The 14,049-nt window shown below is 36.6% G+C and overlaps 1 protein-coding gene and 1 non-coding gene across 4 annotated transcripts in view; one reads left to right on the top strand and one right to left on the bottom strand.

The window, feature by feature from the left end:
• Window positions 1-14,049, bottom strand: part of LOC118279334 (electron transfer flavoprotein beta subunit lysine methyltransferase-like) — a 51,756-nt gene continuing 37,707 nt past the window's right edge. For all 3 annotated transcript variants that reach the window (XM_035599001.2, XM_050698457.1, XM_050698458.1), the window contains exons 3-5: window positions 1,109-1,239; window positions 699-889; window positions 1-162 (exon numbers count right to left, since the gene is read on the bottom strand). In XM_035599001.2, the coding sequence (XP_035454894.2) occupies window positions 16-162; window positions 699-889; window positions 1,109-1,239 (469 nt within the window). In that variant the 3' untranslated portion in view covers window positions 1-15. The remainder of the gene's footprint in view (window positions 163-698; window positions 890-1,108; window positions 1,240-14,049) is intronic.
• On the top strand, window positions 929-1,000 carry Trnaa-ugc (transfer RNA alanine (anticodon UGC)). The gene has a single exon. It is a non-coding gene; the product is annotated as a tRNA-Ala (tRNA).

The raw sequence follows: 14,049 nt of genomic DNA, 5'->3' as shown, positions 1-14,049 counted from the left end.
TTTCTGAAGTAAGTATCATTTATTAAGCGTCCAGACATCAGCGTGTGTGAAGCCGTGGTTTTCCATACAAATGTGTGCGGGCAGGTCGTAGCGCGCCGCTAGCGACATCTGTTGGCGTCGGGCTGTAGTCAGCCCGTGACGGCCTGGGTCACCGATTAGCACCTGGAATAAAGTAGCAGGGACGATTTAGGCCAACGGAACAAACATCATCAGTGACCTGCATGGTCCTGTGACAGTCCTCCTATGCAGAAGAGAGATTTGCCGTAACTTGTGATGTAACGTCATCGGTCGGTACTCTAGTTCGGTTCCCGAGTCAGGCAAAGGCAAAGTACAATTTTATGGTTTTAGAAAATGTCTTAGTAGCGCGTAGTGTATAGCAATAGGCTCTTAGGCGTGGGACATAGTTTTTAACTACTTATTACAACAATTATAACATGACCGGGTCTATCAAAAGACCTATTCAACACACACAATAACTTACGCCCCGTTTCACTTGTATGGGAGCTTAAAAAAGTTTTTTTTCATTTCAACAGTTTTTTTCTAAATTAATTATTATAGTTTTTTTCTACGACTTTTTTGCAATACTACTAGGTTAGTATGTATAATACTTTATGTAAATATTCCGTTCCATTGTCTCTGCCTACCCCCATGGGAGACAGGCGTGAGGATATGTATGTATGTATGTAAATATTCCTTACCGTTTTCCCATCTTTAGTGGACAGTCTCAGCAGCCATTCAAACAGTAGACTGGCGAATTCTTCATTATAAAACATATCGCCAATCAATATCGTATCAAATTCTTCACAGCGGGCGCCGATCAAATCATTTGTACTAGTTTCAATAGTGACGTCATTCAATCCAGCATTTATTTTCGTAGCAGTAACAGCAACTGTGAAACCGAACAGTAATTTTGTCAATAACATCAAGCGGGGATGTAGCTCAGTGGTAGAGCGTTCGCTTTGCATGTGAAAGGCCCCGGGTTCGATCCCCGGCATCTCCAAACTTTTTGCGTTTGGATGTGAAATTATTCTACCATTCTTTTTAATAACTTTGTAATATTTTTTATTTAATGGACATTGGATACTTTATAAGATTATTTAAAACTTACAATGATCAATATCGTTGGCTACCACTCGTTTCGCCCCGACTTTTGCAGCAGCGATACTTCCCGCTCCACATCCGCAGCCTACGTCCAGAATTGTACGATTCTTGAACTGATCAGCATTGTCTAAAATGAATCTGTGATCAAAACAAATAAAAAAGTGTTAATTAAACATTGGAAGAGCACTGATAGTATTTTTTTGTGAATACAACGCCATCTATTATATTTTTGCACTACTACTAAGACAGTCACTATGCTGCATGCTGTAAACTACATTGTTAATCTGTCAATCTATATAATATACTAAGTTCGAATACTAGATGGCGTTAACATCCCTTAGGTAAAATAAAGATGTAGGCCTTATTTCAATAAAAAAATCTTATTAAAGACAGTAATATCATGGATTTTAATTTAATCTAATCCAGTAGAAGTATTTCATGAAATGATTAAAATGCTTTAAAGTTATACCTAAGTACATTAAAAAGTGTTAAAGTCCAAAGTACAAACCCTCAAGACCAATTTTACCTTGCACTTTGTATTAACAATCTATTTTTCTTTACAAATAACTAAATAATACACTATTGTTTACAACTATTATCACAAACTATTGGGGTAAACGCACCTATCTAAAGGCTAGTGATAATTGGCGCCAAATGACTGCAATAAAACAATACAAAGATAGTGTTTGTATCAGTTGTAGGAGCTTCAATGTTATCGCAATATGGCCGCATTCCGACGTAGATATAGTTTACTATTGTTGTAAGTGTCAATCAAACTAGTAACCAAACTAGATCGCCAACAGTTCGCGGAAACATTTAGCAAGTTTTTAACAATTATCGAGCTTACATTGCGATACTAATGATGCACACCTCTCAGGTTCTTTGAAACCAGAAATAGGTTCGTTAGACAAAACTGGAAATGTTAAATTCAATTATTCTTAGAAAAAAACAAGGAAGTGTCTAATATCGCATCGCTGTGGACGTTTTCTAGAAAGACACTCATACAATATTCAATCAAAAGTTCCAGAAATCATTTGTCAGTCAATCACGCTGAAATTACTAAACGGATTTTGATGTTTATTTTTTTTTTTTTTTTTTTGAGGGGGGAAAATCATCCAATGACTTTTCTCGCCTTGGGCGCGGCGAGAGGGAGTGTCAGACTCTTACTGACTAAAAACCACCCCGTTCCTTCTCCTGCCTTTCGAGCCGGAGCCCCGGTAAACCCGCTAGGTTGTCCGCAGCTCCGGATTAGGCATCAGCCCTACTGGGCCCCATCTGTGGTGGTCTGATGGCTCTTTGAGGCGCGCGCGGAACGCAACGCGCCGCACGCACGGGTCTGGTTCTGGTCGGGCGGCGAACTACCCTTGCTCGCCGTCCGCAGGCCCGCACTTACGGTGGCCGGAGATCGTCACGCGATCCCCGACGCCCGGAGTGTCTCTCGCGACGGCTGGGGCGTGAGGAGGTTCGTTCTCTCACGCGCCCCGCCTCCTCCTTAGCTAGCATGACTGCTTCGCAGAAGGAGGAGACGGCATCCCAGTCCCCCTCGCTCCGCACCATGGCTTGTACCAATGCCGGACGCGAGAGGTCGCCGTCGCCGACTACATCCCTGAGGACACGGCGGTGCTCAGCCCATGCAGGGCACAGCGCCACCGTATGTTCCACTGTGTCCTCAGGACGGTCCTCGCGTAGGTGTAGGATATTATTATTCCACGAGAACGCGGGCGAAGCCGCTGACAAAGGCTAGTAAAAGAAATAATGTTGTCAATTTTCCGCCTAAAGAAAATACAAGTCGTTTTTACATTTCACATGAAATGCCAATACAAAAGACATAACAAGAACTGTACACTCGAACATTAGTACATTAGTACCAGCTGACTGAGGGGATTCCACATAAACGTAGGCGTATCACAAGAAACTCTGGCATGGCTCCAGCTCAGCTGTCCTGAACTGGATATTCCTAGAAAACATTAACATTTCAGCGCTCAGTCTAATCCAGTTATACTGAGAATCCTCCCCAAGAGGGGGTGAAACTGGAAAGTCGCCGCCCAGCGCCCCCTAGGGGTGGTTCTAGGAAAACAGACATGTTGCCGACAACACTGCAGTTTCTCGGAATTTCACAAATGTTTTTCTTCCAGGGATCGGTTGTTATTGCTTCCACGAAAGTTGATCGTTTTCAAACGAGATTTAGTTCTATTTGCATATTGTAATAGTTTATTTTCCAATAGATACTTTTATGTCTTAGATACTGCAAAATAAACTACTATTAGCAACATATTAATGACAAACAAAACAAACAAACAAATATAATTTAGTTCGTTTACTAATTACAATAATTATAGTAAGAAAATGTCTAGAAAACAATGCATTTAAAATGTTTAATTAACACTACAGTTTTGGTAAACGACTTTTTAATGGAATTTTCTAAATTGCTTTTAAAGTATTTGTTTCTTTATCAACATCTGATTGTTGCGCAATGTAAACAGAATATAGGTAATACATACTTATCTCTGTTTATATCAAAACGACCAATTCTTTCTATCTTTTGACACAGATAGGTATCAATGTATCTTGACCCGATTATATTGAATTCATCGTTTATCCTTCGCTAGGGTTATTTTTTTTTGATCGGATAAGACCGCCACACCCTCCCACACTGCTGCAACTCCTGTAAGCCAGGATCTACAGTAGATACAAACATGAAAACACCGGAACATTGAAGTCCGGCGCGTCTCAGGGACATGAATGACTGTCTTGGATCCCGCAACGAAATTAATCAAGATATTATTAGAGGAGAAGAAAAATAATTTGCTAGGGTTAGACTTAGGTCTTTATTACGTACCTAGATAAATTAAAGTACTATAACAACAAGATAAGTAGCTTGTTTTGCCGCCATGTTTTATCTCGGCGACACTGAAAGGTCAGATGTGTAAGAGAGAGAGATATTTTATCATAACAGATAGGTATCCTAGATTGGTAATTCCAGAATGTATGTTTACTTATTTATTTTGAGTAGAGGGGCTTGGCTCCTGATATAACTTGAAAAGATGTGCAAAAAGATATTGGCGTTTACTCTTGAAACCAATCTCAATGTCAATGCAATTTCAATCCAAAAAATATATACATACATAACTGCACGCTAGTCTCCCATGGGGGTAGACAGAGACAATGGAACGCCAATTACTACGAAATTAACATACGTCCACTCTTCCAAAAAAATCTCAAAAATTATTCAATTTCAAAACTGTACAACCCCAATCGTAGCTGTTAAAATTGCATTCTGAATTCGGAATATAGTCGAATAGAGTAGAGTAGTAGAATAAAGTCAAACTCAATATTATTCAATATCCACGCAATACGGATGCAATGGGCGCGTGCAATAGTGTTGCAACTCAAACGTACGAAATTACACAATATTAATATCGATCGATCGGAATTGAATTTAAGAGTAAGTAAGTCCCCTTGAAAAATCCACATCTACATCAGCAGTCCGTGACAGTCCTCTGTTGGAATCTAGCCCTTCACTACGTAAAAGATCGTTTCCCATAATCTAATAATACTTAGCAGGCAAATTAAGGTCTAGGTAGAGATTGCAATTTAATATATTCAGGTTTATCAGAGAACACTGCTGCCTGCTCTGTCAATTGTGCAGTCCCTTAGTCGACTTTTACGACACCCGTGGGAGTGAGTAGAGATAAATACTAGGGATAGTGTCAAATGCATACTAATCTGCTGTCACCACATGGCTTAAAACACAATCACTTAGCAACAACTGAACATTTTCTTCAGCTCGCCCTGTCTGGAGGTAAAGACCTTGCGCAGTTCATTCGCGAACATGCCCCAGTGCGGGTGAAGGACGTGACCGCGCGGTTCAAGGGCGCGACCCGCTGTGATTCACCCCGGCTGGGGCGCGGCGAGGCGAGCCCCGGCCCAGAGGGTTGAATCATCTTGTAAAATCTACAGACAGTAGCACATCAACCTACTCCTTTCAACTCCATTGAATTTTCGACTTTATATCAGATAGATAAGGTTGTAAATACAATACAAATATTGGTACATTGGTATAGTTTGAGCTGCTGTCTTCAAGCACAGTTTGTTATGGCAACAATATTTGATACAGTCATCGCGTGTACTACGGTATGACAAACGTTATGCGGTAATGAGTCAGTTTAGTTTAATCGTTGCGTTACTACATCGGTTATGTTATGTTTGTATTGTATTGTATTATCTGTTATGTTATGTCATTACTAAGGACGTTTAATTAGTGTTCTGTTAATTAAGTACAGCTCATTGGTTTTGTGATTAATTAGTGTGAAAGTTCTAACTAAGTTAGGGCCGTTTGAAGTGCTTGTTGTTACATCTTGCACTCTTATATTGTAGAGAACTTTGCCCTAATAGTGATGAGAGTAGTTACTCTATTTTACATGAACTGGTATGAAATAGTAAACTAGTCATCTAGTAAGTGTGGGAGAATCATGTTTTGCCACGAATAGCTGGCTCGACCGAAGTGATACCACGGCATCACAGAAACCCGACGTGAATCAACGTTTGCATTGTGTTTCGTTATGAGTGAGGTTACCAGAGGCCCAATTAGCTCCTTATAATTCCCAATCTTCCTAATTCCCGATTCCTCAATCACCCTTAAATTACTATCCCCCAAAAGGCTGGTCACGCATTTCTAACGCTTCTGGTGTGATCCGTCAGCTAGTTTACCGGTTTATACAATAAAAAGAAGATAACTTCTAAAAAGGACAATAAAAGTTTCTAAGAATGAAACTTCTAAAGTTCTAGACTTTAGCAATTTTCACAAATGATTTTCCTCAAACATGACAATATTAATCTTGTAACAACGGAACTGCACCAAACACACTCATCCGAAAGGTAGTGATATAAAGTGATAACGTGTGTAATCAGACAGATACAGTAATATGTAGATGTTATCAGAGCTTAGTCATCGGCTCGCACGTTCCTAATAATGCCGGCAGCGGTAACATGCTTGCACATGTCTTAAACTAGTTGATATATAGGGGAAATTATCTAATTGTTTGTTTGTTTGCATTGATTAGGTTTTCTTATTTTTCATAAGCGACCCGCCCCAGCTTCGTATGGGTGCAATGGTGATATATTATGCATGTATTATACATATAAAACTTCCTCTTGAATCATCTATTAAAAAAACGTTTGTAGTGATGAGGCATCACTAGTACTTTTTATCTTAATAAATCCTACAGGAAAGCGATCTGATCGAGAGAAATCTTCTAAATTACATGCGAAAGCTGTATGCGGAAAACTGGTATTGAATATGAAATGAAATAAAATAAATGAATAATTAATGAGGTTGAGTAAATAAAAAATATGAATTAAGACTTTTTGGTGTGAAATGAGTCACTGGCCATTCGGCGTCAAAAAAACTTGGATGCCATAAAACATTTCTTTTTATTATGTTTTTAAATGGCATCTCTCAAAAATTTTACGTCAATCTGCCAGTATCTTGTGATTTAAGAATGTAAAAAGTTTTAATACGAATAAATAATTTAATTTTACTATTTTTTTAGACTATCAAGTTTTTTTTAGTTCAAACAAAAGATTTAATTGTTTGATCTACGTAAGTTACAATGATATAAAGTGCACTTGAGATCGAAACCTAAGAATAGCCTGACAATGAGCAGGTTTACATGTGAAATGTATTTATAAATAAGTAATTCTAACTAATTGTGACTCGTTCGTAAGTTGATGAACTAGTCGTAAGTGGATTTGACGAACAGAAGATATAATAATTATGTAGATAAGAGACTTATGACTTAAATAGTTTGAGATTTTACATAAAAGTATTTGTACCTAATCGAAGTCATTAGTTGTTTTATTTTTTCAGAAATGTATATATTATTTTTCTGTCTGATAGTAAGCAATCGCCACCGCCTATGGACACCCGAAACACCAGAGACGTTACAAGTGCGTTGCTGGACTTTCGCGGGTTAGAAATTTAAGGGTTGTTGGGGAATTACGGATTGAGAAGACTGGAAAGGGGGCTAATAGGGCTTTCGGTAACCTCACTCAAACAACGAAACACAACGCGAGCGTTGTATCACGTCGGTCTTCTGTGAGGCCGTGGTATCACTCCGGTCGAGCCGGCCCATTTGTGCCGAAGATAGCTCTCCCACCCTTGACATCCCCATTGTTATTCTTCCACACAATTGAACCTTAAAGTCAAAGCATTTATTTCAATTAATCCTAAATTAGGCACTTTTGAAACGTCAAATTGAATTATCCGTCAATCTGTCTGGCAGTAAAGCTATGTGACTTAGAAAGAAACTTTCAATTTGAATAATTAAACCCATTGTAATAAATCTCACCAATTAACTGAAATATAACTATGTACCAAACGAGGTTGTATAAACCAATCAGTTCCCCCGCTATCATAGTCCTTAATGGAACCCTGTCACACTATCACACACGTATCCCTCATTCATTAAACCCATACGTTTGTTTGTTTCACTTACTACCGCGAAATCTATGACTCACCCACTATTATCCTGAAAAATTCCTAACCCTGACTCATCATGCTCTGTCCTTATCATTTAACCTGTTAAAATATTTCTATCTCACTTTATATCCTAGTCTATAATGCCCTGTCTCGCTTCAATGTATGAAAATGTGTTTCTTTCTCTTTTCCGCGTGTAATGCGGTTTGTATACTCTCAATGAGCTTTCTTCCTTTCAGCCGTATCTATAGTCGAGTTTTCTTGTATTAGTCACCTCAGATTTTTATTGTTTGCTGCATTGCGTACTGAAGTGTCCCCTGGATGTTTACAATTTTGTTAAGACTTTAATTAAAAATAGATTACAAAAAAATTGGCAAGAACCATCCGTGGCTTATTGATTATAAGCTTTTTTTTCTATCTTGATTCTTCGCGCCATTGGATTTTTTTTTTCATTAAAAAAAGTCTTCTTCGTCAAACAACCAAATAAACGTTATTTCGTTAGACAGTAGACATACGGCAACTGTCCAATTTCAGTTGAATTGTCTGCACTATGAATAGAACAGAAAACCCTTTGAATGAGTCACCGTGGCCAAATATGCTGTACTTATTATCAACTTTATTCGTTTGCATTTAAAGTTGTCAATCAAAGAATTAAAAATGTAAAACTATCAATGGTAGATCAAGTTATAGCCAAAAATAAATTAATTTCAATCTAGTGCACATAAAAATACATTTCCTATTTCAATGAACATTAGTGGCAATTCAATGTTTCAAGTCACGCGTATTTATGAAGTATCGGTTTTCTCATTGATAAAGTCAATCATTGTTGAAAAATAAATATGAATGTTTGAGGATGGTGTGGCGAAATTAATAGCAGGGTTTTCCACATTCGTCGGAAATTAACGATATTAGGTATGTTTTACGGAAAAATATTACTTCGAATATAAAATAGTATAATTTGTAGTTGGGATAATTACTTATTAATGATTTTGTTAGTCATACCTAACCCACCAAAAACATCCTGTAATAAACTAGCCGAGCCTCGATAGAGCTGTTTGTTTATCTCTAAAAAGTAATTAAATATAGACAAAATCGTGACAAAATCTAGGCAAAATGTTAACTTTGAAGCGTCAAAGTTAACATTTGACACAGCTGAAGTTTTCTCTATAGAAGTGAACCTCTTTGAAAGTAATAATTAATGTTATGTGATTGACATGATATATAATATTACGTGATATTGATATGATTCACAACAGATAGAATTAATGATTTCAAACATATTTAAATAATAAATATTTACCGGGAAAAGCGGTTGACATAGAAATGTAATGATTCATAATGATATGATGCTTGTATGTATAAATGTCAAATTATACTTGTTGTTGCATTGTCCTCTATGATTAGGAAAACAGTTGTAGTCTCGGCGTTAGTCCGTGGCGTCACACATAATTTTAAAGATTAAAAGCTTAAATTTCTGAACGCAGCCATGCACATTGGCAACACTGCGTCTGCAACACTAATTTCATTCGGATTTTATGTCACGTAACGGCGTCACGTTTTCCCACCTTTTTACCATTTTTTAGTTAAAATAAGTGTTTCTAAAACTGTAATATGGGAAAGATAAAGTCGGAGTCAAGATCTAAAACTGCTGAAGAAATTGAAGAAACTTGAAAAGGAACTTTTGAGCTCCGATTCGAGCGATGATGGTACGAAAATGGCCGGCCTTTCATCTTTTGCAAGTTTGCAACAAAGTTTATAGCTTCGCTATGCAGCAAAACATTTAACGCTACACCGTTTAAAGAACGTGTGTTTTTACTTTTGTGCCTGGGCGTCTTGCGCTTTGCATGTGTATGTAAAGGACGCGGCGACATTTTGCTATTTCATGCGCGATAGATACTTATGTACAAGGAATCGCACGAGCATTTACAAGGCCGGTTATTTTCTAGCAAGAACTGGCCTGACCTGTGGGACGTCCTGCGGGGGCGTACGTGGTCTACAATGGCTAAGTTATCAAATAATCAACCTCTGGGGTGTTCTGTGGGAGCACACGCGGTTGAGTCTTGCTAAGCTATCAAATAATCAACCTCTGGGGTGTTCTGTGGGAGCACACGCGGTTGAGTCTTTATAACCTTCAAGGGAAGTTCTGCGGGAACTTACATGGTTATATTGTGATGTGGCGAAAGCCACATGCTGTACCATAAGCCACATGCTGTACCATAAGCACAGCTTGCATTGTGTTTTACTTCCAGAAACTGGAAAGACACCATTAACATTATCACACTACATGGAGGAAGACATTGAAAATGTCCCTCCGGATAATGAATGCATAGAATTGAGCAATGCTCAACAAAATGATACATATGTACATTGTACAACAAGATGTAAATGTGGAAAATATAGAATCTTTATGAGAATTACCTGAAGTCTTACCACATGAAGAGATGTTGGATCCTCAGGTAATAGACATATAAGGTGTGAAGTCACAGCTGGTGAGAGTAGGAGGAGAGTTACACAAACAAATAGCACAAAGGTGATTGGGGGAATGGCATACTGATGAAAATTCACCGTTCTCCAACATGAAATTAATGGTGCATCTTTTGTTAAACCCGGAGGTAAGCACTACAATCAATGATTAATAATCCCAGAAGTGTGACCAAATGATACAAACAAAACAGAAACAAACCTCAACAGCCTTGGCATGTCTGGGTTCATGTCTTCAAATGTGCATGAGAGATAATTAAGGACATAGATGGATATCATTAGAATACTGAATGATGCTCCAATCCTACTCTGTGACTATAAATTTAGATAGAAAGAGACGTAAGTCCCTCCTGTTATCAGTTATAAATAAAAATGTGAAAGATTTTCTATTGCAATCTGGAACAGAAATCTATCTATTTGGTGAAGATCTAGGAGAAGAGATCAGAACAGCAAGATCAGTCAAGAGATCTGGTCAAGAACTGAGGTGGCTGAAACAAAAAGGTTCACTACAAAGCGAAGTACATGGGTGCCTCAGACAGGTACTCCTAAAATAAATAATAATAAAGCTTTAAACTGGCGGGGTCCTCCTCAGGCAGATGCTAAAAAGAGGGGGGGCCGTCACCCAGAACACCAGCAGCAGTCAGGACCAGGGAGAGCAAGAGGAGTCAACCTCAACGCAAATGAACCAACAGGTGAGTAGACTTAACTACCACTTAAATAATTGAAAACTTGATAACTCAGGATCCAATTATTCTCAGTTGGGTTGCGGGATACTCAACCCCTTTGTGTGATAAACCACACCAGAGTTTAACTCAAGATCCAATTATTCTCGGTTGGGTTGCAGGATATTCAATCCTTTTGCATAGTAAACCATACCAGAGTTGTACTCAAAATGATAGGTTTTCTGAACTAGAATCTTTACAGATCACCGCAGAAATTAACCAGTTAAGTACTTGCTATGAAAGCAATACAAACTTGCAAACCTGTAAAAAGATTCATTGTGTTCACCTATTTTCCTTGTTAAAAAGAGCAATGGAACTTTTCGTTTTGTTCTAAGTTTAAAGAATTTAAATAATTTTGTTGAAACTGAGTATTTCAAATTGGAAAATACCGAACAGTGTGCAAGTTTTTACAAAAAGATGATGTTCTTGTCATCTTACATCTGAAATATACTTGTTATATGATAAGTATCAACAAGGATAGTGAGAAATATTTAAGATTTATTTTTAAGGAAAACACTATCAGTTAAATACTTATGTTTTATTCTTGGGCCTTTGTATGGCTCCATCAACATTCACAAAAATCATGAACCAATGATGGTTTTCTTAAGAGAAAGAGGTTGTATATCAGTTATCTATTTAGATGACTTTTTGTTTTTTTAAGTATATGAAACAACTATGTTATTATGTTACATAAACAAAATTGTTATAACAACAGTGTATACAAAACATACAAGCAACTGTGAATTTACTAAAAACATTAGGATTTATAGTTAGCCGAGCAAAGAGAATAGTTAAGTGTGATGTTACAACTGTAACTTTTATTGTTACTATACAATACTATAGATATGACTCTTAACATTACTGAAAAGGAAAGAAATATATTCTTTTATTGTTTTTTCCAAGCTTATAAAAGAATTACTGTATAAAATTATGATTAAAGTTAGAATTTAGGCTAATTAAAGAGTCTAGGGCTCACATAAATTCACTGGAATGAATAGCTGCCTTTTTTTTTGTTTTAAAAATGTTTGCTTATAAATGAAGAAATAGTGATAATATTACTGCTGTAACCTATATGTATAAATAGATTAGGAGGAATTTAATATAATTTTTTACATAGGATTTCTAAGAATATTTGGCAATGGTGTGAATTTTAAAAGACTATTGTTTGATGCTAATTACATAAACACTAAAGATAGTGTGATAGCTTTTTTGAGTCTAGAAGGAAGATAGGAAGATAGACATTACAAAATGGGAACTGAGCAATATAAACAATCCAAAGGTTATTGATATATACTAATGCAAGGTGTTGCACTTATATGTCATGGCAACCAGACCTAGGAGCTGTTGCAGTTGATGCTTTCACCATTCCTTGGACTAAATACAGCTTATTTTATTTATTATTTCTCCTCCATTCTCTATGGTTCTTAAAACCCTAGAAAATAAATTACAGACAAAGCAACAGGTATAATAGTTGTGCCCCATTGGGTCACTCAGTGGTTATTGTTAATGTTAATAGATTATTGTTAAAGGAACCTGTTATATTTTTACCTTCTAAGTCCTTATCTTGCATAATTCCAGATTGTTACACCCCTTTTATAAGAAAGTGGTATTGATGGTAGAAGCATTATCAGGAAAACATAGAGTTAGGAATTTGTGATGAAGCAGTTCTTGTCTTGATGAATTCAATATCTAAAGATACTTTGAATCATGCAAATCATGCATGCATGTGCATTAGTATCATAGGCTAAGTATTTAAATCCATAAATATAAACATTACTAAGCCTACCATTACTGAAGTTATTTCAGTACCGTACTTTGTGATTCAATGAAAGAGTTACAGTTAGTAACATATGGTAATTTGAATTCCGTAAGATTAGCTCTATCATTAGTTATAGGACCACATTTGGATACCGATCATTAGATCAAAAGATTGTTCAAGGGATTTTTTAAATTAAGACCCCCAAACCCAAATACCTTACAGTTACAGTTACAGTTAGTAACATATGATAGTTTGAATTCCGTAAGATTAGCTCTATCATTAGTTATATGACCACATTTGGATACCGATCATTAGATCAAAAGATTGTTCAAGGGATTTTTTAAATTAAGACCCCCAAACCCAAATATTTATTTATTTATTTATCAAAAGGTACATACAGTTTTACACATTATCAAAAAATCGCCAAACTGTAAGACAGTTTGTTGGCGATAATATAATAATACTTGGGATATGTCTTTGTACTTGATTATATTGAAAAGAATTATACTCTAGAGAAAGAATTATCTGCAGATTGTTACCAAGAAAACCTTATTAACGTTGGCCACAGGTTAAAGGGCTCAAACAGTAGCCCTGATTAATATTATTAATATAATGATTAAACAAGACTGTATTAATCAATTCATCAATCTATTTGTAAAAGATAGATTGATCAAGACTTTAGGACCAAACAGGGTCAACTTTTTATAACTGATCTTTTTCTTTAATGCTAGGAAAGGAGTATGTCCAGCCACTGCGGTGGTCAACAATTTAAAAGTTACAAAGGGTTTACGTGATTTTAAAAGTACTAGCTTATTTGTATCTACAAAGGAGCCATATAAAGCTGTGTGCTTCAGTACAATCAGCCGTTGGGTCAAAAGAGCCATGGAAGAGAGTGGAATTGACACTAGTGTATTTTCAACACACAGTACCCGACATGCAACAACATTAGCAGTTTTCAGCAAGTGGGGAAGTATTGATGAAATACGACGAACGGCTGCTTGGATTGGAGAGTCTTAAATTTTTTGCAAGTTTTTTCATAACAGACCAATAATTAATAAAAGTTTTCTTAGAACCTTTTCTTCAACAATGTGAATGATATTTGGAATTAGTTTGAATTACGCAGTTAATAGATATATAACTGTTCAGTTATATATTTAATTAAGAAGTGTATATTTTTTAAAAAATAACTCTGTTGATTGTTATTTTTAAACAAATGTTTATTGTTTTTACAACTGGTCTTTGAACATCTACAACTGTTTTCCTAATCATAGAGGACAATGCAACAACAAGTATAATTAAATAGTCAAACGAACTTACCTGTAAGTGAAGTTCGACTGTAATTATTCTTGTTGTTGCATTGTCCGAAGATGATTAGTCCCACCCTACCCAGATCCGTCATGTTATATAAATATAAACATGAACCCTATGTTGTAAAACCAATAAATGGCTATGAACTTAATGAAATTAGTGTTGCAGACGCAGTGTTGCCAATGTGCATGGCTGCGTTC

The sequence above is a fragment of the Spodoptera frugiperda genome, chromosome 14 (assembly GCF_023101765.2).
Source record: "Spodoptera frugiperda isolate SF20-4 chromosome 14, AGI-APGP_CSIRO_Sfru_2.0, whole genome shotgun sequence".
NCBI lineage: Eukaryota > Metazoa > Arthropoda > Insecta > Lepidoptera > Noctuidae > Spodoptera > Spodoptera frugiperda.
Note: the sequence above shows the minus strand (reverse complement) of the source record. Positions and strands in the feature narration are given on the sequence as shown.